Source organism: Nerophis ophidion, linkage group LG21 (genome assembly GCF_033978795.1).
Source record: "Nerophis ophidion isolate RoL-2023_Sa linkage group LG21, RoL_Noph_v1.0, whole genome shotgun sequence".
NCBI lineage: Eukaryota > Metazoa > Chordata > Actinopteri > Syngnathiformes > Syngnathidae > Nerophis > Nerophis ophidion.
Genome location: NC_084631.1, coordinates 10,550,061 through 10,577,512, shown reverse-complemented (window position 1 = coordinate 10,577,512; position 27,452 = coordinate 10,550,061). Strand labels below are relative to the sequence as shown.

The window sequence follows — 27,452 nt, the reverse complement described above, 5'->3', positions numbered from 1 at the left end:
TGAAGAGCAGATTTATTTCCATACACAAATGTTATCTACGACCCATTGCTCTCTAAAGTATGATGATGTGGAACAAAATATTACCAACCTGAGTGGAGTTTGAACACAGTATCTTTCAGTTCGAGGGAGGAGTCTCAATCGCTGGTCTACCCTGGGTTTTGTGAAAACCGGATTTTTTTCCATACACAAATGTAATCGAGGACTCCTGGCTTAGTTACGTATGATGAGGTGGAACAAAATTACGTCAACCAGAGTGGGAGTTGAACCCAGTACCTCTCGTTCCAAGACAGGTGTCTTAACCTCTGGGCCATCCTTGGTATTGTGAAGAACAGATTTATTTCCATACACAAATGTTATCTGTGACCCCTGGCTCTCTAAAGTATGATTATGTGAACTGAAGAACTGCTAGCCGTAGTGGGGTTCGAACCCAGATGGAATAAAATTGTTCAACCTGAGTGGGGGTTGAACCCAGTACCTCTTGTTCCAAGACAGCTGTCTTAACCACTGGGCCATCCTTAGTCTTGTGAAGTGAAGATTTCTTTCCATACACAAATATTGTGTATGACACCTGGCTCTCTAAAGTGTGAGGATGTGAACCAAAAAACTACCAAATCCAGGACCGCTCAATCTGTGTCAACAGTCTTAACCACTGGTCTATCCTGGGTCTTATGGAGAGAATTTTTTTTTTCATACACAAATGTAATTGAGGACGTCTGGCTCAGTAAAAGCATGATTTCCTACTGCAAAAAATCATCAAGCAGTTGGGTTTGAACACAGTACCTCTTATTACAAGTCAGCAGTCTTAACCACTTGTCTATCCTGGGTCTTGTAAAATACAGATTTCTTTCCATACACAAATGTAATCGAGGACTCCTGGCTCCGTAAAGTATGATGAGATTAAGTAAAATTGTTCCAACCAGAGTGGGAGTTGAACCCAGTAACACACATTCCAAGACAGGTGTCTTAACCTCTGGGCCATCCTTGGTATTGTGAAGAACAGATTTATTTCCATACACAAATGTTATCTGTGACCCCTGGCTCTCTAAAGTATGATGATGTGAACTAAAGAACTGCTAGCCGTAGTGGGGTTCAAACCCAGTACCTTCCATACTAATTTAGAAGTCTTAACCACTGGGCTATCCTTAAACTTTAGACCATGAGATTTTGGTTCATACATGAAAGTAATCAAGGACTCTTAACTCAGTAAAGTATGATGACCAAATACCGCCAATTAGAGCTGGGTTTCAATCCAGAACCTTTAATTCCAAGTCAGCAGTCGTAACCACTGGACTATCTTCTGTTTTGTGTTGCAAAGATTTATTTTCATACTTCAATGTAATGGACGACCCCTGGCACAGTAAAGTATGATGGAGGTGGAACAAAATTCTGCCTACCACAGCTGGGTTTGAACATAGCACCATACTTTCCCAGTCAACAGTCTTAACCACTGGGCTATCCTGGTTCTGGAGAACATCATATTTTTTTTTATAAACAAATGTAATCGAGGACTCCTGGCTCAGTAAAAGTATGAGGAAGTACAATCAGAGTGGGGTTTGAACCCTGTAGCTTTCTTTCTGAGTAAGCAGTCGTGACCCCTGACCTATCCAGTGTCTTGTGAAAACCAGAATTTGTTTCATACACAAATGTAATCAAGGACTCCTGGCTCAGTAAAGTATGATGAGGTGGATTAAAATGCTGTCAACTGGAATGGGGTTTGAACTCCGTACCTCTCTTTTTCAAGTCAGCAGTCTTAACCACTGGGTTTTACTTGAACTTGTGAAAAGTGGATTTTTTTTCCATACACAAATGTTATCTACGACCTATTGCTCTCTAAAGTATGATGATGTGGAACAAAATATTGCCAACATGAGTGGGGTTTGAACACGGTATCTTTCAGCCCGAGGCAGGAGTCTCAACCGCTGGTCTACCCAGGGTCTTGTGAAAGCTGGATTTTTTTCCATACACAAATGTCATCGAGGACTCCTGGCTCAGTTAAGTATGATGAGGTGGAACAAAATTATTTCAAACAGAGTGGGAGTTGAACCCAGTACCGCTCGATCCATGTCAGCTGTCTTAACAACTGGGCAATCCTTGATCTTGTGAAGAATATATTCCTTTCCATACACAAATGTTATCTACGACCCCTGGCTATCTAAAGTATGATGATGTGAAAGAAAATTCTACTAGCCGAAGTAGGGATCGAACCCAGTAACTCTGACACAAGACCGAGGATAGCACAGTGGTTCTGATTGTCAACGGTACGTTTCATTCCGAGTCAGCAGTCTTAACCACTGGTCTATCCTGGGTCTTGTAAAGATTAGATTTCTTTCCATACACAAATGTAATCGAGGATTCCTGGCTCTGTAATGTATGATGAGATGGACTAAAATTGTTTCAACCAGAGTGGGGGTGGAACCCAGTACCTCTCGTTTCAAGACAGCCATCTTAACCACTGGGCCATCCTTGGTCCTGTGAAAACTAGTTTTCTTTCCATAAACAAATGTTATCTATAACCCCTGGTTGGAACAATTTTACTTATCTATGATGAGGTGGAATAAAAAATGCTGTCAAGTAGAGTGGAGTTCTAACCCAGTATCTCTCAATCCAAGTCAGCAGTCTTAACCACTGAGCTATCCTTGGCTTTGTGAAGAGTATATTCCTTTCCATACACAAACGTTATCTATGCAGTGCTTCCCCCAGAAAATGTGTTAGTTAAGGTGGTGTCTCTCCAGGGGGAAGGGGGCATCCATCTCATCGTTTGGGGGGTGGTGGTGGGGGGCGCAATAGACTACAGACTGTGGTGAAGTAGGCCGGCTTTGTCGCGTAAAGAAGCCTACAAATTGTGGTTGTGTTTTGCGCTTCGTATGCTGAATTGCGATATACGATATATATCTCGATATTTTTTTCGTAAATTAAAAACAAAACACAAAACAATCCTAGTTACCTGAGATACTAAGTGTGTCATTATTTTGACTTAGTAAATAATGACTTACTAAGACGAAATAATTACTAACTCAAATTAATGACTTACTTTAAATAAGTGTTTGCAATTAGCGTTTGGAAAAAAAGAGTTAAAAGTGGGGCCACATGCTGACATATGCTCAACTCATCATACTTAATTTACTACAGCATTTGGGAAACCTGTAGTTGATTTCTATTATGAAATGATAAATGGGTTGTTCTTGTATAGCGCTTTTCTACCTTCAAGGTACTCAAAGCGCTTTGACACTACTTCCACATTTACCCACTCACACACACATTCACACACTGATGGAGGGAGCTCCCATGCAAGGCGCCAACCAGCACCCATCAGGAGCAAGGGTGAAGTGTCTTGCTCAGGACACAACGGACGTGACGAGGTTGGTACTAGGTGGGATTTGAACCAGGGACCTTTGGGTTGCGCACAGCCACTCTCCCACTGCGCCACGGCGTCCCTGTAAATGTTGTATTTTTATCAACATGTGATAGCAGGGACCCTGCCATTCAAAACTAGGCTGCTACATTACTAATAACTAATGTAGCATCAAGGGTTGGAATTGGGGGTTAAATCACCAAAAATGATTCCCGGGTCCGGCCACCACTGCTGCTCACTGCTCCCCTCACCTCCCAGGGGGTGATCAAGGGTGATGGGTCAAATCTATAGAATCATTTAGCCACACCTAGTGTGTGTGTGACAATCATTGGTACTTTAACTTTAACTTTTAACTATAGCTGAAAATATTAGTAAAATAGCAATAGAAGAGACTATTCATCCATGAACACTATGGAGTTCACGTAGGCTTTATGATGCAGTTACATTATTATATCAACTATCAGAGACAGAAACTCTTGACAGCGCACTGACTCCATGCGCTCTGAATAGTCACTGCTGATTGGCTGTTACATGCGCTCTAAATACGCACTGCTGATTGGCTGTTAGCGCTCTGCGTGTAACCAATCAGATGGTTCTGTGAGTGGGACAATGCTGGGTGCTGCAGAGACGTACTGACAGGACAAAAAAAAAAAAGACTTTAGTTTAGGCCCTGGCCCTTTGTTGTTAAGGCGACCACTTTAACAAAAAAGCACTGCAGGAAAACCTGGTATTGGTAAATGCATGTATTTACATGCTTTACAATGCATGTGATCAAGTAGTATGATTTTGACAGACTCGAGATTCCTTTCTTGTGTTTTTTTTTTCATCTCAAAATCGATTTTTTTGTTTCATTCTTTTTTTCCCCTCTTTGACATGTACAAAGTGAATGTGGGAAGGGTAGGCATAATAATACGTATATATATATATATATATATATACATATATATATATATATATATATATATATACACATATATATATATATATATATATATATATATATATATATATATATATATATATATATATATATATACACATACATACATATATATATATATATGTATATATATTTACACATATGTATATATGTATAGAAAAGACTAAGGAAGGTTGTTTGCATTGGATCATATAAGTCAATGCGGCAAAGAATTGCATTGGTCGTATAAGTCATTGGAATTCTGAGCAGAATTAAAGGTCATTGACTTCAATTACTCATCTTGTCCACTAGATGGTGACAAAACAACAGCATCAACATTGCCAAACGACTAAAATGTATGCAATCTCCCTGTGGGTAAGAGTCCTTATTACCTCATGACACGCCTGACTTAGACCTTCAAAGTGTCAACATATTTAAAAAGAACTTTTAGTTGAATATTTGAAAAACCGTGGAGTCAAGATAAATGAATACCTCTGGTTCCTCCAGTGGGGACACCATTTCCAAATCCAGCGGGTAAGAGTTTTTCTTAGTTTGTCTGCAGCTAAATCGGATTCAAACATGGACTCATTTGTCATATTCGGGTGCAACAGGCGAAGGAAGGAAGCACGAGTAGCGTACCTGCAGCAGATCATCGGCAACAAGCACAAGATGGCGGAAAGAAGCATTCCGACCCAAAATGCAATGATGACGTCGCCCCGCAGCACAATTGCAAGGGTTTCCACTTGTGAGTCTGGTTTCAAGGGGGGGAAAATGTGTCAATTAGAATACAAATGTAAAGAATTATGGTAGAAGAACAACACTAACAAAATACACGAGCAACCTAGCTAAGTTATCTATATGCTAAATACTAACATAACCACACGTCAGCATTACAGATGAAAATACATTTTTGTGTGTACAGGAACTAAATTGAACCAATCCAGTACCTGGGAATGGGTACCGGTAATCAACGACGCCAATTTTCGGTACTTTTGTGTGTGTTGGAAGAACTGGTCAAACCTATCTTGCCGATTGTATTGTACCATATGTCCCGGCAAGAAATTTGCGTTCAAAAGACTCAGGCTTATTAGTGATTCCTAAAGCCCAAAAAAAGTCTGCGGGCTATAGAGCGTTTTACGTCCGGGCTCCAGTACTCTGTGATGCCCTCCCGGTAACAGTTCGAGATGCTACCTCAGTAGAAGCATTTAAGTCTCACCTTAAAACTAATTTGTATACTCTCGCCTTTAAATAGACCTCCTTTTTAGACCAGTTGATCTGCCGCTTCTTTTCATTTTCTCCTCTGTCTCCCCATCCCTTGTGGAGGGGGTCCGGTCCGATGGCCATGGATGAAGTACTGGACCGCTCGTCGGGACCCAGGATGGACCGCTCGCCTGTGTATTGGTTGGGGACATCTCTACGCTGCTGATCCGACTCCACTTGGAATGGTTTCCTGTGGACGGGACTCTCGCTGCTGTCTTGGATCTGCTTTGAACTGAACTCTCGCGGCTGTGTTGGAGTCACTACGGATTGAACTTTCACAGTATCATGTTAGACCGGCTCGACATTCATTGCTTTCGGTCCCACATTTGAGGTCCTCTCCAAGGTTCTCATAGTCATCATTGTCACTGGCGTCCCACTGGGTGTGAGTTCTCCCTGCCCACTGGGTGTGAGTTTTCCTTGCCCTTATGTGGGTTCTTCCGAGGATGTCGTAGTCGTAGTGGTTTGTACAGTCCTTTGAGACATTTGTGATTTAGGGCTATATAAATAAACATTGATTGATTGATTGATTGAAACGCAACAAGAGCTAGCAGTCAAGTCTGTGAGTTTATCAAATGCGCAGTCATCAATCCCACTTTTTCTATGATTTTAATTTAAAATAGTCATTTATCACTGCATCTTTGTACCGTGACATGTCACCGTTGGACCGGCAGGATGCGGTCGGTGCTAAAAAAAAAGGACCAAATTCCGTGCCCATTCCGACTGAACAGCATTATTAGCATTGACAGCGCTCGATTAACAATAACAATAAGGTCATTTACCGTATTTCCTTGAATTGCCACAGAGCATATAATATGCGCCTGCCTTGAATTACTGCTGGGTCGAACTCGCTTCGCAAAATAATACTTAGTCTTACCGCCTGGTCAAACTTGTGACATTTCCCTGTCATCATTTCAAAATGGAGGAGGCTGATTTCAATAACGGTAATTTGAAATCGCATAAAGGGAAGAAGATTAAGAGCTATTCAGTAGGATTTAAGGTCCAAGCTTACATCACACTCACCTTTTACCTTTTAAATTCCTGCCTTTTCTTTCCTGACAATTTAAATCAATGTTCAAGTAAATTTATATTTTTTATTGTAAAGAATAATAAATAATTTAAATCTTCATTTTAGTTTCTGTTTTTTCGACGGAGAAGATTTGTGAAATATTTCTTGAAAAATTATTATGATTAAAATTCCCCCCCAAAAATTCTGGAAAATCTAGAAAATCTTTAGAATCAAATTTTTGTTCTGGAAAATCTAGAAGAAATAATAATTTGTCTTTGTTAGAAATATATAAATTGGTCCAATTTGTTATATATTCAGACAAAATGCAGATTAGATTTTAACCTATTTAAAACATGTCATCAAAATTGTAAAATTAATCTTAATCAGGAAAATTTACTAATGATATTCCATACATTATTATTATTATTTTTTTAGAGATTCGAATTAGCTAGTTTTTCTCTTCTTTTTTTTGGTTGAGTTTTGAATTTTGAAGAGTCGAAATTGAAGATGAACTATGTTTCAAAATTAAATTTTCTTTTTTTTTCCTGTTTTGTCCTATTTTAAACCTTTCAATTAAGTGTTTTTTCATCTTTTATTATTTACAATAAACCTTCCTTAAAAGGAAAAAAAAATGTATGACAGAATGACAGCCAGAAATACAAATTTCTGGCTGTCACCGGTATATAGATTTATTTATTAAAGGTAAATTGTGCAAATTGGCTATTTCTGGCAATTTTTTAAGTGTGTATCATACTGGTAGCCCTTCGCATTAATCAGTGCCCAAGAAGTAGCTCTTGGTTTCAAAAAGTTTGGTGACCCCTGCTGGAGGTTTTGTTGTTCAATGCCATCGAAGCAATTGACTCAGAAAAAAATGTTCCATGTGAGGCTTTACTTTTCCAAAAATGACCAAGCTTGATGCTCTTAAACGCAAGCTTTGCTATTGTGGCATCTGTAAATTGTATCTTTCGAAATGTCATATAACATTGTGGACCAGCATGCATTGAAGCCAGGTCACAGAATTCTTTAAAAGATTCTTCCATTAAGGAAAGAAGCCCAGAGTAGCTCCAGGTCCGGACGTCATTCACAGCACATCAAGAGATGACCTGCTAGTGCCCAAGGGCACTGGGGACTTTAGAGGAATGCGGGACTTGGATTTTAGGATGATAGGAGCCCTCACAGATAGGAGTAGGGATCAGGGGACACAGAACACCCAAATTAAGGAATCAAAGTGACAAATCACAGATATTTTTAGAATTGGATAGGTGTAGGGATCAGGGGTCACAGGTCACCCGAAACAAGGGATCAAAGTGACTTAAGCAAAGGGACAGCGTGGCGCAGTGGCAGAGTGGCCGTGCGCAACCTGAGGGTCCCTGGTTCAAATCCCACCTAGTACCAACCTCGTCACGTCCGTTGTGTCCTGAGCAAGACACTTCGCTAAAAACATCTGATGGGTGCTGGTTGGCGCCTTGCATGGCAGCTCCCTCCATCAGTGTGTGAATGTGTGTGTGAATGGGTAAATGTGGAAGTAGTGTCAAAGCGCTTTGAGTACCTTGAAAGGTAGAAAAGCGCTATACAAGTACAACCCTTTTATCATTTATTTAAGCACAGATGTTTTTAGAATTGGGTAGGAGTAGGTAACAGGGGTTACAGGTCACCTGAGTCAAGGGATCAAAGTGACAAAGCACTGATGTTTTTAGAATTGGATAGGAGTAGGGATCAGGATTCACAGGTCACCCGACTCAAGGGATCAAGCACAGATGTTTTTAGAATTGGATAAGTGTAGGGATCAGAGGTCACAGGTCACCAGAAACAAGGGATCAAAGTGACAAAGCACAGATGTTTTTCGAATTGGATAGGTGTAGGGGATCAGGGGTCAAAGGACACCCGACTCGAAGGATCAAAGTGACAAAGCACAGATGTTTTTAGAATTGAATAGGACTAGGGATCAGGGGTCACAGGTCTCCCGACTCAAGGGATCAAATTGACAAAGCAAAGATGTTTTTAGAATTGGATAGGTGTAGGGGATCAGGGGTCACAGGACACTACTAGACTCAAGGGATCAAAGTGACAAAGCACAGATGTTTTTAGAATTGGATAAGTGTAGGGCTCAGGGGTCACAGGTCACCCGACTCAAGGGATCAAAGCGACAAAGCACAGATGTTTTTAGAATTGGATAAGTGTAGGGATCAGGGGTCACAGGTCACCCGACTCAAGTGATCAAAGCAACAAAGCACAGATGTTTTTGGAATTGGATAGGCGTAGGGATCAGGGGATCACAGGTCACCCGACTCAAGGGATCAAAGCGACAAAGCACAGATGTTTTTAGAATTGGATAGGAGTAGGGATCAGGGGTCACAGGTCACCCGGCTCAAGGGATCAAAGTGACAAAGCACAGATGTTTTTAGAATTGGATAGGAGTAGGGATCAGGGTCACAGGACACCCGACTCAAGGGATCAAAGTGACAAAGCACAGATGTTAGAATTGTAAAGGTGTAGGGATCAGGGGTCACAGGACACCCAACTCAAGGTATCAAAGTGACAAAGCACAGATGTTTTTAGAATTGGATAAGTGTAGAGATCAGGGGTCACAGGTCACCCGACTCAAGGGATCAAAGTGACAAAGCACAAATATTTTTAGAATTGGTACATATAAACTTAAGGTTTGTCCAGATTGGTTGGCACTAAGTCCAGAAGAACAAAGTATGAGTCTTCACGTAAAAGGTATTTAGGGAGAGGTTTGTCAGGCTTGTCACTGGCAGTTTGGTTATGTTTTGGTTTTTCCTTTGTGTTTTATTACCTGATTGGTAGTCTGGCACACCTGGTAGCAATTGCCAATCAGGCTACTTACACCTGCCTCGCCCTCCAGTCAGTGCTGGAGTATTCCTTTTTATGCTGTGGACTGCTTGCTGTCTCCAGTTCTCTCTGGTTCCTCGTCTCTTGTTAGCTGTTTTCCTGTATGCTGTTAGCTGTTCCCTGGTTCCTGATTCCTGTTCCGGTTTGCTGTATCCTGTTTCTTGTCTCCTGGTTCACGTTTTACCTGCTATTTTTGGACATTAAAATAATGTTTTCCTGTACCAAGCCTGCCATTTCGGCATCTTGGGGTTCGTCACCACCACTCCCTGACAAGGTTGTCCTGGCAGAGAGTAAGTAAGAGTACCAGTAGCCCCATAATCTTCTTCTGGAAACTGCAGTTCCTAATTCGAGGCTTGCTTGACCAAAAAAATATTTTGTTCAACGATTCCTCGCCGGCGTATATTTGATGTAGTCACACCACCACGTCATCCTCAGATCCGGAAGAGGGTGACAAAACTAGCAATACATAACAATTTTGACATACTCCGGATTAGCATTAGCAATTTTACTTGGAGATTTTGTGACCTTTCAAATTTGTTCATTAAACCTACAACTAAAATCTGCACTTTTTAGGGAGCAACAAAAGACTAGACAGCAAAGACTGAACTGACTAGTCACACTATAAACTATACATCACTGCCCTTTAACGTCTTAGAGGTGCAACTGTAATTGAGAGATGCGATGATAAAACAAGATACAACGTTGCAATGTTGAACTACAAAATGAGATTTTATCATCAAAAACAATTGTGATTTACTAACACACACAAGAGTACCAAAAATTGGTACCGTTGCGTACCGGTTTTGATTCCCAGGTACAGAAAATTGATACTGTATTGGTTTAATGTGAACAGTACACATCCCTCGTTCTGCGTATGGCGCTGCTGTAGTGGCTGCTGTTGGCAGGAGCTATGTGCTCTTGTGTCATCCTTTTGTGTTTCCCTCTTGTTTTCATGTCTTTTTATATTTTTTTGCCTTTTGGTCTGGGACCCTTTGGGACTGTGTGACAAGGGCTGCCACTTTCGTGACCTCTGTGGTGCTTTTTTTGTGGACTTCTGGATCTGCCTCCTGGAGCCTTTAGCCATAGAGACCAGCTGCTGGGTGTCTGCCACACCGGAGTCGGTTTGGAGGGACTGGCGGAGATGCGGATGAGGGGACAGGACTGCAGAGTTTGGAGGGACTGCGGATGAGGGGACAGGGCTGCGGAGCTAGCACTGAGCGCTGGGACGGAGAGGCTTCGTGGTGTCTTGGCTGGGTGAGCAGGTGTCGGACACCTCAGTCACCTTGGACGTATCCTCGCTCATCCATGCGGACTGGACACTGGCCGAGAGTGGAGTCTGCTGTTTTGGTTGCTTTGTTGGGTCTGCTCCTGTCTCTGGCCATGCTCCCTCCACCCCAGCGGACGATGGCGTGGAACACCACAGAGGCCACCACAGTGGATATGTTTCTTTTAGTTTTTATTCAAAAGCTGTATGTAGAAGTGTCTGCTTGTATCTGCTGCTTTAATGTCCTCTGTGTTCTTTGATGTTTGATGTTTCCCTCTTACACACATGGAAGAGGGCTGTGTACCATGGCTATGAGTTGTTGTTTTTTTCCCTTGGCCTCAGTCTGCACCCCCTCTCCAGGGCCCAGACTAAGACCGATTTTTATTTTATTTTATTTTAATCTTCTATTCCCCCCCCCCCCCCCCCCCCCCGTTTACCTGTATCTCATAAATGGGTTGTACTTGTATAGCGCTTTTCTACCTTCAAGGTTTTTTTGTAAGGGGCGCTGGAAGCCGGCAGACCCGTCAGCGATCCTGTTCTGTCTCCCTGTAATGTTTGTCTAAACTTGAATGGGATTGTGCTGAAAATTTTAATTTTCCTGAAGGAACTCTCCTGACGGAATAAATAAAGTACTATCTATCTATGGGAATGTTCATACTGCAGGGGATTCAGATTTAATTTTTTTGTCAAACCCGAGCGTTTCATGGAATCGTTCACATTACAAAACAAATGCGATGTCTAATGTGAACACAATTTGACCTGAATACAGACATGATGTCATGACATCACACTGCACTGTTTACGGAAGTAAATATGGCTACAATTTGAGTAGGTCTTTGTCCTGGCGCATTTGTGGCAGTTTCAAGCATTTTATGCAATCAGAGTCAAGTTGTAATTATTGCGTGTCGAAGATTTAGAAGGAAGAGGGCTAAAACATTTTGGCTTTCGCAGTTTGTGGGACATTTGTTTCGATGTCTACTACCAAGAGCGTGTGGGCGAGCAGTGGCGGTGTCATGTCTTGTGATCATGTTTTGTTTAGTTATGGTCTGTTACTTCAAGACTCCATTAGTTCCTGTTTTTACGCTCCCTTGTTTAGTCACCTTGTCAACTTATTAGTTTCACCTGTCTCACGTGTTGGACCTTCGCATCTGTTTGTAATCACAGAGACTATTTAAGCCTGTCGTTTTCAGTTGGTCGTCCTGGCGAAATCACTTTGTGTCATGATTAGTTCACCTCGCTTGTTCCATGCAATTTCATAGTCCATGCTGCCCCGCTCACGTCACCGAAAGTAAGTTTTGTTTTTTAATGCCACAGTTAGTGCATTAGTTGCATGCCCGTAGTTTACGTCAAAGTGCTAGTTTTGTTTCCAGCTTTTAAGTTTTGTGCCTCTGCTGCGTGCCACTTTTGTTTGAACACTTTTTTATAGTAAAAATTAAAAACCATGTACTGTATTTTTCGGAGTATGAGACAGTTTTTTTTTCATAGTTTGGACGGGGGTGCGACTTACACTCAGGAGCGACTTATGTGTGAAATTATTAACAAATTATCGTAAAATATTAAATAATATAATTTAGCTCATTCACGTAAGAGACTAGACGTATAAGATTTCATCGGATTTAGCGATTAGGAGTGACAGATTGTTTGGTAAACGTATAGCATGTTCTATATGTTATAGTTATTTGAATGACTCTTACCATAATATGTTATGTTAACATACCAGGCACCTTCTCAGTTGGTTATTTATGCCTCATATAAGGAACACTTATTCAGCCTGTTGTTCAGCATTCTTTATTATTTTAAATTGCCTTTCAAATGTCTATTCTTGGTGTTGGGTTTTATAAAATAAATATCTCCAAAAAATGCGACTTATACTCCAGTGCGACTTATATGTTTTTTTTTTCCTTCTGTATTATGCATTTTCGGCAGGTGCGACTTACACTCCGGAGCGGCTTATATTTCGAAAAATACGGTATTTACCTTCACGCCATGTCCGGTCCAGTTCATTTGCATCTCGGGATAACAATCCACGCAGAAAGCTGCACCATAGTTCAAGTTATGATAGGCGGAACATTGGCATGACTTCCTAAAATAACATAGAACTTTCACCTGTTTTCTGCTCATTTTTCAATTATTAATTTTGCAATAGCTATTTTGCTGCGGAATTATGGCGCTTTTTAATCATATTGGTCGGACAAACACGACCTGATCGTTCAGACTGCAGTTGCTTATATCCACACACGAAAGAGGCCTGGGTGGATTTGAATAAATGTGGAATTGTATTACTGAAAAACTCAGGTCACTAATCTGTCAAAACATCAGAATTGACCTGCAGTGAGAACAAGCCCAAGATGTGTGTTCAGTCCATGCATGACTACTTTTCGGAGGAGGTTACGAGAGTGAACAACTCATTTAGCTCACCTGGAATTTGTCCTCAACGCACAGGACTGGACCTCAACATGACTCCCTGCAAACACTGGACTGTCAGTCCTCCTGTTGGCAAGGACACTCATCTGGAGCGGAGTGTTCTGTTCTATGGCTTTCTGCCTCCTGTGTCTGAAAAATCAAGTGTGTACGTGTACATACGTATACATATATCAGGGATCGGCAACCTTTACCACTCAAAGAGCCATTTTGACCCGTTTCACAAAAAAAAGAAAACAATGGGGGCCACAAAACTCTTTTGAAATTTATAATGAAATAACACTGCATACAGAGTTTTTTTTTTGCTTTGTGCTATGTATAAACCAGGGGTCTCAGACACGCGGCCCGCAATTTAATATGAAAATTTCATGTCAGTGCGGCCCGCGACTTTTGTATGAATGCACCTTGACAGCATCACACTTGCCAACCCTCCCAATCTTTCCGGGAGACTACAGAATTTCAGAGTGACTATTCTTTCAAACATCAGCTTATTTTCACCCAGATAATAATAATAAGGGCATGCTGTAGTGTCACTACCGATAGCGCCGTCTAAAACCAGTACAATTAGCTTGCCAGCCCAGTCACATGTTGTATGTGGCTTCTGCAGACACACGTACGAGACTGCAAGGCATATTTGTTCAACAGCCATACAGGTCACACTGAGGGTGGCCGTAAGAACAAATTTAACACTCTTGCTAATATGCGCCACATTGTGAACCCACACCAAACAAGAATGACAAACACACACATTTCGGGAGAACATCCTAACCGTAACACAACATAAACACAACAGAACAAATACCCAGAATTCTGGGCTACATTATGCACCCCGCTGACACCCCCACCGCCCTCTCCATTCGTCGGTTGAGGTGGGCGGGCTTTGGTAGCGGGAGTGTATAATTTAGCCCGGAATAGTTAGGGATGCATGGGATTCTGGGTATTTGTTCTTTTGTGTTTATGTTGTGTTAGAGTGCGAATGTTCTCCCAAAACGTGTTTGTCAATCTTGTTTGGTGTGGGTTCACAGTGTGGCGCATATTAGTAAAAGTGTTAATGTTGTTTATATCACAACCCTCAGTGTGACCTGTATGGCTGTTGAGTAAGTATGCCATGCAGTCACTGACGTGTATTAACTAAGACCACATACTACCTGTGACCGGCCGGCACGCAGATAGCCCTGGGTAAAAGCGGGTGTGATTACATGGTTGAGAGGTCGGCACACTAATAGCATGATGTAAAAGCGGGGGCGATGAAATGTTTCAGAGGACGACATGGTTCAGAGGACGTTAAAGGCGTTGCTATCACGGCACGCCTTCTATATTGTTGTCAGGGTGAAAATCGGAAATAGCTTATCCTGGGAAAGGCATTGAAATCTGGAAGCCTCTCGGAAAATTCGGGGGAGTCGGCAAGTATGCAGCTGAGCCACATCAGAGTGATCAAAGAGCCGTGGGTGGCCGACCCCTGGTATATATATATATATATATATATATATATATATATATATATATATATATATATATATATATATAAAATTGAGGTGAGTTGCGGGTAGCTTGTGGTAAATAGTTAGGGGTTTGGTGGGTGTATTTGGGTTAAGGCGGAGTCGCAATTAGAGACAGAATTCTGTTTTAGGGTCTAAGGGTTAGGGTATGATTAGCGTCTGGTTGTAGAATAGAGCTAGATTAATAACTATGGGCAAAGGTGAGCGTTGGGTATGAGGGTTCAGTACTCTAACCCTTTCAGGTTATAGAGCTCAGTTGGATTGCGGTTTGTTTAGGGACATGGATCAAAGTTTCTTGTTGTCATCCCATTGGGTTGAGGTTTTTTTTGCCCTGATGTGGGATCTGAGCCGAGGATGTTGTTGTGGCTTGTGCAGCCCTTTGAGACACTAGTGATTTAGGGCTATATAAGTCAACTTTGATTGATTGATTGATTGATTAATTGATTGATTTATCGATCAACAAGGGTAAAATAGGAGTAGGACAAGGGTGTCCCGATAATACTTTTTCACTTCCTGTACGATACCAATATTGGATTGGTTCGCAGCCGAGTGTAAAGCGACTGGGATGGGAATCAGCACCTCTAAGTCCGAGTCTATGGTTCTCGCCCGGAAAAGGGTGGAGTGCCATCTCCGGGTTGGGGAGAAGATCTTTCCCCAAGTGGAGGAGTCTTGTTCATGAGTGAGGGAATAGTGGATTGTGAGGTCGACAGGCGAAACGGTGCGGCGTCTTCAGTAATGCGGACGCTGTATCGATCCGTTGTGGTGAAGAAGGAGCTGAGCCGGAAGATAAAGCTCTCAATTTACCAGTCGATCTACGTTCCCATCCTCACCTATAGTCATGAGCCTTGGGTTATGACCATAAGGACAAGATCACGGGTACAAGCGGCCGAAATGAGTTTCCTCCGCCGGGTGGCGGGGCTCTCCCTTTAGAGATAGGGTGAGAAGCTCTGCCATCCGGGAGGACCTCAAAGTAAAGCCGCTGTTCCTCCACATCGAGAGGAGTCAGATGAGGGTGGTTTTGGCATCTGGTCAAGATCCCACCCAAACACCTCCCTCGAGAGGTGTTTCGGGCATGTCTAACTGGTGGGAGGCTACGGGGAAGACCCAGGACACGTTGGGAAGACTATTTCTCCCGGCTGGACGAAATGGAGAGGGAAGTCTGGGCTTCCCTGTTTAGCCTGCTGCCCCTCGGATAAGCGGAAGAAGATGGATGGATGTCTATTCAGCGACATTGTTTTAAAACATTTTTAGCTGCTAGCGAACTGAAGGGGACTGATTAATACAAATTCAATTAATGCGTTTTGGTGTTTTTTAGTATTTTATTTAATTACTTTTTTTTTGTAAATGGAATATATATTATTAAAATATTTCTAATGTGAAAAAAAACGTCTTTAGGGATGCATGTATTGCGTCTTGAGAGGACTGAGTGCAGCTTTCTTTCCAATAAGCGCAACTTCAGCTGTGAAAAATAAAGTGCTTTCATTGTGGATGCACTGCACGACTGCTTACTATCTAAATGTCCATAAAAAGTGGTACATGTCGCTTGCTCACTACCTACTCAGTGGCCTAGTGGTTAGAGCAGGGACGCTCACACTTTTTCTGCAGGCGAGCTACTTTTCAATTGACCAAGTCGAGGAGATCTACCTCATTCCTATTTATAATTTATATTTATTTATTTATGAAAGAGACATTTTTGTTAACAAGTTAATTGTGTTTAATGATAATACGAGCATGTTTAACACACATAGATTCCTTTCTTTCATGAAGACAAGAATATAAGTTGGTGTATTTGATTCTGATGACTTGCATTGATTGGAATTAGACAGTGGTGCTGATAACGTCCGCATTTTCAAATGGAGGAAAAAAAAAGTCCTCCTTTCTGTCCAATACCACATGAAAGTGGTTGGATTTGGCATCTCATTTGTCCAACTTGCATACTCGTTTTTAAACACTTTGTTATGAGAGTAGCATGTGTGTGTGGCCCTTTAATGTCTGGCAGCAGGTGAGTGACGTCAGTGAGAGTGCGGGTGGGCAAGCAAGTGAGAAAGCGGTCGCTGAGGGCGGGGGAGAAACACATTGGCATCAAACTCCGTAGCTTGCTAGCTTGTGCACGCTAGCTTTCTGAGACTCTTATTTTGTTAGCACAGGCAGGATGAAACAGGTCTTTTATGGTGAAGACAGGAACTGTGCAGTCGGTCTTTAGAGTTTTGACAGTAGGTACGGAGTCTCTAGAAATAAAATGTGTTTCTCTGCGTCCGCCCTGTTAGTGATTTTTTTCTTAAATATGAGCTCGCAGCAGCCAGCGTCATCTCACAAGATCCTCGGGTGCCGAGAATGTCAAACAACTGACAAAAGTGAAGTCTTAGTATGATTGATGATTGCTCATTTTTATGTCTATTTTTTAATGCCTGGCTTGAGATCGACTGACACACCCTCCGAGCTCGACCAGTCGATCGCTATCGACGTAATACCCACCCCTGGGTTAGAGTGTCTGCCCAGAGATCGGTATGTTGTGACCTCGGCCGAGTCATACCAAAGACTATAAAAATGGGACCCATTACCTCCCTGCTTGGCACTCAGCATCAAAAGTTGGAATTGGGGTTTAAATCACCAAAAAGGATTCCCGGGCACGGCACAGCTGCTGCCCACTGCTCCCCTCACTTCCCAGGGGTGACCAAGGGGATGGGTCAAATGCAGAGGACACATTTCACCACACCTAGTGTGTGTGTGACAATCATTGATACTTTAACTTTTAACTTGCTTGTTTGAAAACATAGCAAAACACCACAGGTTGGAACATAACGTGAATGTGCAGTAAATGAGTGTCTCCATGGTGATGCCCCATATATGGTGCACGCAAAATCCTCATTTAAAATTTACCGGCCCTGCATCACTTTTCAATTGCACACGCAGTCTTAGTAAATCGCAGGCGACAAGCTCACTAATAGTACATGCTATTCTATTGATTGCACACACTGTTTCGCGCGTGGTATTTGGATCGTTGTAAGTCAGGCCCTAAATGTTGAGACAGAAACAACAATTTGTATTTTTCTGAGTTAAAAAAGATGACTTTCTTACCTGAAGATGAAGAAGATGAAAACCAGAATCAAGACGAAACAAAGAAGACGGATAAGGAAAATCAGGGCCCTCATCAAGGTCCCTGTGGTGAGAAGAAATATGTAGTTTATTTTATTTACTATATATTTTATTATCTTCAAACATTTTTTTATTATTTCAAGTTGTCCAGGAAACTTAAACATTCAGCTTGGCAAAGCATTTTGCTTCCAACTTTGTGGAACCATTTGAAAATGGAAGAGTTTGGTGTGGAGTAGCAGTAGCTTGTGACGTCACTTACTGTCAAGAAACACCCTCACATCTTCCGACTTCCTTTCATCAATGTCGTTTTGGGCCACGCAGTAGTAGATGCCCGGCTGGTCCGACAGGACCGTGAAGTTCTGGGAGTCGGACACTTCTTTGTCGGCTCCGTCGCTGCCCTCCGTCTTTTTGTACCAGAAATATTGTTTGATTGGTGGGAAACTGTGACTGCTGCAGCTCAGTGTCACAGAACTCATCCCGTCTGAGAGCTGCTGTTCCGCCGCTTGGGTTATCCGTGTGTCCTTTGGAGCGTCTGGGGAACAAGGAGTGACAAATGATTGGCATTTTTGTTACACCTTGACACCCCCTAGTCTAAGCAAGCAACGCTCATAGGCTTCAATACTACAGACATACGTTGTTCAGACAAATCATTTAAATGTCTGCTGGCTTGGAAACCAACAATCCTTATCTACAAACCCCGTTTCCATATGAGTTGGGAAATTGTGTTGGAGGTAAATATAAACGGAATACAATGACTTGCAAATCCTTTTCAACCCATATTCAATTGAATGCACTACAAAGACAAGATATTTGATGCTGAAACTCAAACTTTATTTATTTTGCAAATAATAATTAACTTAAAATTTCATGGCTGCAACACGTGCCAAAGTAGTTGGGAAAGGGCATGTTCACCACTGTGTTACATCACCTTTTATTTTAACAACACTCAATACACTTTTGGGAACTAAGGAGACACATTTCTGAAGCTTTTCAGGTGGAATTCTTTCCTATTCTTGTTTTATGTACAGCTTAAGTTGTTCAACAGTCCGGCGTCTTCATTGTGGTAGGCTTCATAATGCGGCACACATTTTCAATGGGGGACAGGTCTGGACTACAGGCAACCCAGTCTAGTACCCGCACTACTTTTACTATGAAGCCACGCTGTTGTAACAAGTGACTTGGCATTGTCTTGCTGAAATAAGCAGGGGCGTCCATGATAACGTTGCTTGGATGACAACATATGTTGCTCCAAAACCTGTATGTACCTTTCAGCATTAATGGTGCCTTCACAGGTGTGTAAGTTACCCATGCCTTGGGCACTAATACACCCCCATACCCTCACAGATGCTGGCTTTTCAACTTTGCACCTAGAACAATCCTGATGGTTCTTTTCCTCTTTGGTCCGGAGCACATAACGTTCACCGTTTCCAAAAAACAATTTGAAATGTGGACTCGTCAGACCACAGAACACTTTTCCACTTTGCAGCAGTCCATCTTAGCCGAGCTCAGGCCCAGCGAAGCCGGTGGCGTTTCTGGGTGTCGTTGATAAATGGCTTTGGCTTTGCATAGTAGTTTTAACTTGCACTTACAGATGTTGCGACAAACTCTAGTTACTGACAGTGGTTTTCTGAAGCGTTCCTGAGCCCATGTGGTGATATCCTTTACACACTGATGTCGCTTTTTGATGGAGTACCGCCTGAGGGAACGAAGGTCCGTTATATTATCGCTTACGTGCAGTGATTTTTCCAGATTCTCTGAGCCTTTTGATGGTATTACGGACCGTAGATGGAGAAATTCCTTGCAATAGCCCGTTGAGAAATGTAGTTCTTAAGCTGTTCTGAAAATTAGCTCACGCATTTGTTCACAAAGCGGTGTCCATTTCCGAATCATTGTTTGTGAATGACTGAGCATTTCACGGAAGCTGCTTTTATACCCAATCATGGCACCCACCTGTTCCCAATTAGCATGCACATCTGTGGGATGTTCAAATAAGTGTTTGATGAGAATTCTTCAACGTTATCAGAATGTATTGCCACCTTTCCCGACTTTTTTGTCACGTGTTGCTGGCATCAAATTCTATAATTATTATGATTATTTGCAAATAAAAAAAGTGTTTATCAGTTTGAACATCAAATATGTTGTCTTTGTAGCATATTCAACTGAATATGGGTTGAAAATGATTTGCATATCTTTGTTTTCCGTTTATATTTACATCTAACAAAATTTCCCAACTCATATGGAAACGGGGTTTGTAAGATTCGACTCCCTCAAATGGCCTTGACGCTGGTTACAACACGCGAAGGCTGTTTTGAAAACCTCCCCCGAAGGACTACACAGTGATAGCCGCTCTGACATCCCTCCTTCCTTCAACAACACCTTGGAGTTGAACTTTGCTCGTAATGCCTGCAGAGAGACAGAGAGAGACCCCTGGACAATGGGCATACCGTATTTCCTTGAATTGCCGCCGGGGCATTAATTAATTTAAAACCTCTTCTCATTCTGGCGCTTACCAAAGGCGTGCGGTAAATTTAGGCCTGCGCTTAAAAACTTGAGTGTGATGTAAGGATACCATCATGAAAGGCACATTTCATTAAAAAAAAGCGTTATTATGGTCTTACCTTTACTTATATATGAAGTCCATGCGCCCTTCCTTCTGATCAAAAGCATCGATAAATTGTTTATAGAAGTTTTCCTTATCTTTCTTCAGTTTTAAAAGTCTCTCTGTCTCGATGGAGATCTTCCTTTATTACCTCCTGCAGTCCAGTTTAGAAAACTGTTTTATTTTAGATATGTAATCCTCCATGTTAAAAGTGCAAGCGAGAGGAAAAAAATAAACGATCGCTGCTCACTCTTGCTGCTTGTTGTCACTTCTTCTGCAGCCGAGTAGTCGCAAGAAAGATCACTAGCGCCCTCTACCACCAGGAGGCGGGAGTCATTTCATGACTCATATTTGACACACGCAGCTACGGTATATTAATAAAACATAGCTGCTTATTGTTTTTTTTAGCATATTCAATCGATTGGATCTTAAATCCTACTGAATAGCTCTTAATCTTCTTCCCTTTATGCGATATCAAATTATTGACATCAGCCTCCTCCATTTTCAAAATGATGACAGGTGAAGTGTCACTCGTGACGTGACGAGTTTGACCCGGCGGAAATTCTAGGCATATGCTAATTATTTTGCGAAACGAGTTTGACCCGGCGGAAATTCTACACATGGGCTAATCAAAATAATATTTTGCGAAACGAGTTTGACCCGGCATTAATCCTGAGCCGGCGGTAATGCTAAGCATGCGCTAATTATTTCGCGAAATGAGTTTGACTTGGCAGTCATTCTAGAAAGGTGCCTACTATATACCTGGCGGCGATTCAAGGAAATACGGTATGCACACACACACCCCTACCCCCACCCCCACGGCCTTGCCACCACTTCATCCCACATGGTATGTTGGAAAATTAAAACTGGTTTCTTCGAGCCGGGTGCCCGCCCCCTTATGCTTTCATTGCAAGTCTCAAGTTGTATGTCGTAACATGTACAGTATACGTGCTTTGCTATCAATTTTTTTTCTCATTCCAAACTGGGCCCTCCCCCAATAGGAGCCCAGTCTGAAATTGACTTTTTTTACTCATCATCCCCCAGCGTCTACCTTTTTTCTTTGAAGGACGCCGTAAATGGCGACGCATCAGCGTTTTGTTGTTGTCCTTGTGCAATGACAATAAAGATCATTCCATTCCATTGATGACGTGGAAGTAGCCGATAAAAAAGTGACTCAGACGTCCTGCCCGATGTCTTTCCTTTCCGCAGAGCTTGTAGCCCCTCTTACGGAAAAAATACTACATTTTATTTTATCAAGTCAAACTAAACTCGGATCTAGACACGGACGTGAAGCTCCACCTCTCTGAAGGCATTTGCTGCACTGATGATGTCTCACGGCGATCATGGATGAAACGAGCCTTGTGTTGTCGACCGAACGACTTGCCATGGCTTTGGACCTGGACTTTCCATAATGCACACTTTTCCTTGTCCATTTATACTTTCTAATTCTTGCCTCCTTGCAGCTCAACACTAACTGAACACAGTTACATTTTCCCTACATTACGGAATAGGGTTGTACGGAAAACCAATATTAGTGTAGTACCACGATACTCCATCCATTCGTCCATTTTCTATTGCATAATGTGTGACATTATTATATTGTAATATTTTTATATATTAGGGATGTGAATCCAGAGGCGTCACTAGACCTAATACTGTACTAGGGCACACCTGGGGCACAAATAATTCATGTGAGCATGCAAAGCGCGCAAGCAAAAACATTTTTAGCACTTATTTATCATAAAAAATACATAAATAGTGCTTTAAACTATGAAATCATATCAGATTATGTTGTATGGATTAAACTATGAAATTATATCAGATTATGTTGTATGGATCTTTGATTAACCACCTGAAATTAACTCATGCATTTGACCTACTTGTGCACTTTTTTACTCCAGACTTCTGAACTGCTACTGGTAAAAGCAAAAAGGAAGAGCAATCATTCTTTTCGAAATATATATTGCAGTAATCATCTGCAAATGTAACATCTACAAAAGTAAAACAAAAAATAAAGCACCCCTACATCTCTGGGTTCTTTTATATTATTTAATTTCCATTTATGGCAATGTGGCTAATCCTATTTCAGATACACAAAACTGTAAAATATACACAAAACAATAAAGCCACAGTTGTAGAATAAATGAACAACTGTTGTGTGTCTGTTCAGGGAATCATTTTCTGAGAAGTAAACTGTAACGTCTCGTTTTCATTTTTGCAAAGTGGTCAATCACTCTGGACAAACATGGAAATATTACAGTAACTGTTATACAGTTGACCAGTGGTTCCCAACTGCTGGGTCGTGACATAAAAGTGGATTGTGTGTCATTTTCAGTGAGTCACAGTCAGATGTGTGCATGAAAAAAAATAAGTTTAGGGAGAAAAAAATCAAATTGTGGCAACAAAACCAGATTATTTTAGCCTTTTTTCTAGTGACTATTAGTGAGTATTTTAGCAAAAGGGAAACCGACTAACAAGTTGGAAGAGGACTCAGGACCGACATGAAAATATATTTTTAAAAAATCTAAATGAGGCAATAAAACCCGATATTTTCAGCCATCTTTCTGAAAACAAATACAGAAATGTTACTATTTTTTCTGGAAACAAAACCAGATGCTTTAGCTGTAGCCATTTTGTTGGTGACAAAACAAGATTATTTTAGTCAAAGTCACACCGATTAACAAGACAAGTCTACTGTGCTATTTTTCTGTGAAATAAACTTGAATGATTTAAAAATTGGCTCACGACTTGATGATATGGAAAAATGTTTTTCTTCCTGAAGATAAACCATTTGAGAAGCACTCAACTCACACATGCTTACTCCAAATCATCATTGATGCAGAACCAACAGACAATAACCAACATTATGTTTATTGTTCTTTGGAAATTCCCCCGACAGCTCGTACAGCAAATGAATATATTTGTCTTGATACAAGGAATAACGTTAGCTAACTTAGCATCAACTTAAGACAATGATGTTGCCTAGCTAGCTAGGACTTCACTTACATCTCTCATTCCTCGCTTCTTCTTCCCAGCTGCGGGCGAATAACTTTCTGATATCCATCTAGGAGTTACAGTTTGAGTCAAATCAAAATCAAAATAATGTAATTTTCTAATTGTTGTTGGCTAACGTTACCTGCCTCAAGCAGTGATTCGCAGCCCCCCCCCCCCTCTCTCTCTCTCTCTCTCTCTCTCTCTCTCTCTCTCTCTCTCTCTCTCAACCGAAGTCTCGATCCACACGTGAATAAATTACCATATTAATTAGCCATGTGCTCATTGTTAGTGGAGTGAATACAGTAGCAATCAATTACCATACTAAGTAGTATGTGCGCTGTTGTCTATGTTATGTAGACTTCTTTGTTTTTATTGGTGAAATTTTTACTGGGGCACTGCAGATCAACAGTGGGGCACGTGCCCAACTGAAATATGTCTGGCGACGCCCCTCTGTGAATCTTTGGACATCACATGATTTGATTAAATTAAATTATTGGGAGTAAAAATTACATTCAGAATCCATTCTCCATTCAAAACAATTCTCAATTCAAAATCAACACCTTTTTAATACAATCAGAGGCCAATTCTATGATGAACTACATTCCTTCATTAAATTAACAGATTTGATACATTCCTATACTACTTAAAAGAAAAAAATGGTTTTGTTTAATAAAACCCTACCCAAACATTTAATAAAGTCCAATACAAATAAGGCAACAGGAGAAGTATCCAACACTTCTAATTTCTGAGGTAACTGTACAGCAGATATAGATAATCTACATCAACAATATGATTTGTCTGAGTGTCTGGACAAGACAGATTGGGGTGAAAAAAAAAAAAAGACTTCGGATTATTTTTAATCGATTAAGAATCGTTACAAAAAAGAATCGCAATTAATTTTTACACTTCTAATATATATTAATGTATTTATTGTATATTATATACTTTTGATAGGTTCTGGAAATCAATCCATCCATCCATCCATTTTCTACTGCTTATCCCTTTCGGGGTCGCAAGGGGTCGCTGGAGGCTAGCTCAGCTGCATTCAGGCAGAAAGCGGGGTACACCCTCGCAGGGCCAACACATATAGACAGACAACAGTCACACTCACTTTCACACACCAGGGTTCAATTAGTGTTGCCAATCAACCTATGGTTCTGGAAATGACCGTCATAAATAAATTTCTGGGTCATTAATCACAAATCTAATATTTCCATCACAAGAACATCGGAAAAAAAAACTATTCCCATTGATACAAGAAAGAGAGAACAAGAAAGTTTGATCATATTATGCCTGTACTTTACTACTTACGTATAAAATACTACACAGTCTAGCTCCATCCTATCTTGCCGATTGTATTGTACCATATGTCCCGGCAAGAAATCTGCGTTCAAAAGAGTCCGGCTTATTAGTGATTCCTAAAGCCCCAGAAAAGTCTGCGGGCTATAGAGCTTTTTCCGTTCGGGCTCCAGTACTCTGGAATGCCCTCCCGGTAACAGTTCAAGATGCTACCACAGTAGAAGCATTTAAGTCTCAGTTTAAAACTCATCTGTATACTCTAGCCTTTAAATAGACCTCCTTTTTAGACCAGTTGATCTGCCGCTACTTTTCTTTTTTCTCCTATGTCCCCCCCTCCCTTGTGGAGGGGGTCCGGTCCGATGACCATGGATGAAGTACTGGCTTTTCAGAGTCGAGACCCAGGATGGACCACTCGCCTGTGTATCGGTTAGGGACATCTCTACGCTGCTGATCCGCATCCGCTTGGGATGGTTTCCTGTGGACGGGACTCTCGTTGCTGTCTTGGATCCGCTTTGAACTGAACTCTCGCGGCTGTGTTGGAGCCACTATGGATTGAACTTTCACAGTATCATGTTAGACCCCCTCGACATCCATTGCTTTCGGTCCCCTAGAGGGGGGTGGGGGGTTCGCCCACATCTGAGGTCCTCTCCAAGGTTTGTCATAGTGAGCATTGTCACTGGCGTCCCACTGGATGTGAATTCTCCCTGCCCACTGGGTGTGAGTTTTCCTTGCCCTTTTTGTGGGTTCTTCCGAGGATTTCGTAGTCGTAATGATTTGTGCAGTCCTTTGAGACATTTGTGATTTGGGGCTATATAAATAAACATTGATTGATTGATTGATTATACATGCATGTCGTTGAACACTGAGTTTTAAACAACGTTGCAAAATAGTTAAATTTGTACATTGAGACAATGTTGATGCCCAACGATGGATCCATGTTGTCGGTTGGGAAATGACCAAATTTCAATGGTCAAGTCAATGTCACAACCTGACATTGAATAAACATCATCAAAAAGCATGCTGTTTTAACGTTGTATTTGTGTTGTAGAATATTGGCTGGGAAAATGACCAAATTTCAATGGTCAAATCAATGTCACAACCCGACATTGAATAAATGTCGTCAAAAAGCATGTTGTTTCACAATGTGTTTGTGTTGTAAAATATAGGTTGATAAAATGATTCAAATTGAATGATCAAATCAACGTCACAACTTGACATTGAATAAACGTTGTCAAAAAGCATTTTGTTTCAACGTTGTGTTTGTGTTGTTGAAAATTGGTCGGGAAATGGCCAGATTTCAAAGGTCAAACCAAGGTCAGAACCCAACATTGATTAAAAGTCGTTGAAAAGCATGTTGTTTCAACGCTATGCTTGAGTTGCTCAACATCAGGATCTAATTCATTAAGTTCTCAACGTTCTTTCAATGTCTTGTACCTGCTGGGTCACCACCTTCCAAATACATTTTTCAACATAATCAGAGCCCTGTAGACTTGAAATAACACCCTCTAGTCACCTTCGAATACAGTCATGCTGTCTGAGGCTGACCCAAACAGTGGTTGTGATACAGAACAACACGCTCTGATTGGTTTGGTTTAATACTACTGTATTGTTGATAATAGTTTTTGGTTAATTAGCCATTGTTATGCTTAATTTAGGCCCAAAAATCCATCCATTTCCTACCGCGTGTCCCTTTCGGGATCGCGTGGGGTGCTGGAGCCTATCTGAGCTCCTTTAGGGTGGAAGGCGGGGTACATCCTGGACAAGTCGCCACCTAATCGCAGGGCCACCACAGATAGAAAAACAACATTCACTCTCACATTCACACACTAGGATCAATTTAGTGTTGCCTATCAACCTATCCCCAGGTGCATGTCTTTGGAGGTGGGAGGAAACCGGAGTACCCGGAGGGAACCCACGCAGTCACGGGGAGAACATGCAAACTCCACACAGAAAGATCCCGAGCCCAGGATCAAACCCAGGACCTTCAAATTGTGAGGCACACGCACTAACCCCTGTGCCACTCAGTGGAATATGCTTAAAAAATACCCCAGAAATTGGGATGTGGTGAGGCCGCAAAATGCGGTTTGGCCCACCTGTGTTTATATTAATACAAATATCAAGGACCTTTAAATGTCAACATTAGACTTACACTTGACCATGATTTGAACTTGAGGCGAACTTCCCGTCCCGATGTCATTGGTGGCCGAGCAGTAGTACAGTCCGCTGTCAGAGGGCGTGACGGACTTTATGGTGAATGTCTCCGTCTTCGCCAAGGCTTCAACCTTCCCATCAATCACCCTCCACCAGGTCACAGAGGTGACGGCCGGGTGGGACGTGGTTTTGCACTGTAGATTCAATGTCAGGTTTTCATTGACCGTACGGTCCGGTAGAGCTTTCACTGTCACATCTTTGGGAGCATCTGTGGTTGGGCAAAGAAAGGACAAGACAGGAGTATCTCTGCTCATTCAATAAACTACATCGAAGTAATGGATGAAACAAAATGGGATTGTGTCGGATGGGAATGACTAACATCCGACATCCAAAGGTCGCCGTGTGCTCGAGGTTCCTTCGGAGTTTCTGGCCTCACACGTGTAGTCACCGGCGTCGGATGACGTCACGTTGAATTGGACGAACAGCTTGTTTTCTCGAGTGCTGTGTACAGGCGACCGATGAGGCCTTCTGTACAGTTTCAAGTCGGATGACGGGAAGCTTTCCACGGAGCAATTGATTGAGAGCAGTTGTCCTTCACGGACTACAGCATCCATGGACAGCGTGGGTTTGCTTGGAGGGTCTGGATAAAATGAACCCAGGTAATGAAAACAATCTTTGGAAACATCATTAGCTACATTTGACATCCAATACTACTAGAAAATACAATTCCGGTAGGAAT

General features: G+C 41.7%; 1 protein-coding gene across 1 annotated transcript in view; it reads right to left on the bottom strand.

Moving 5' to 3' along the window:
* The window catches only part of LOC133540249 (B-cell receptor CD22-like), a 64,183-nt gene that overhangs the window by 12,508 nt on the left and 24,223 nt on the right, over positions 1 to 27,452 (bottom strand). The window contains exons 6-11 of the mRNA XM_061882841.1: positions 27,093 to 27,353; positions 26,712 to 26,981; positions 17,930 to 18,202; positions 17,653 to 17,734; positions 13,073 to 13,207; positions 4,911 to 5,022 (exon numbers count right to left, since the gene is read on the bottom strand). Of these exons, the coding sequence (XP_061738825.1) occupies positions 4,911 to 5,022; positions 13,073 to 13,207; positions 17,653 to 17,734; positions 17,930 to 18,202; positions 26,712 to 26,981; positions 27,093 to 27,353 (1,133 nt within the window). The remainder of the gene's footprint in view (positions 1 to 4,910; positions 5,023 to 13,072; positions 13,208 to 17,652; positions 17,735 to 17,929; positions 18,203 to 26,711; positions 26,982 to 27,092; positions 27,354 to 27,452) is intronic.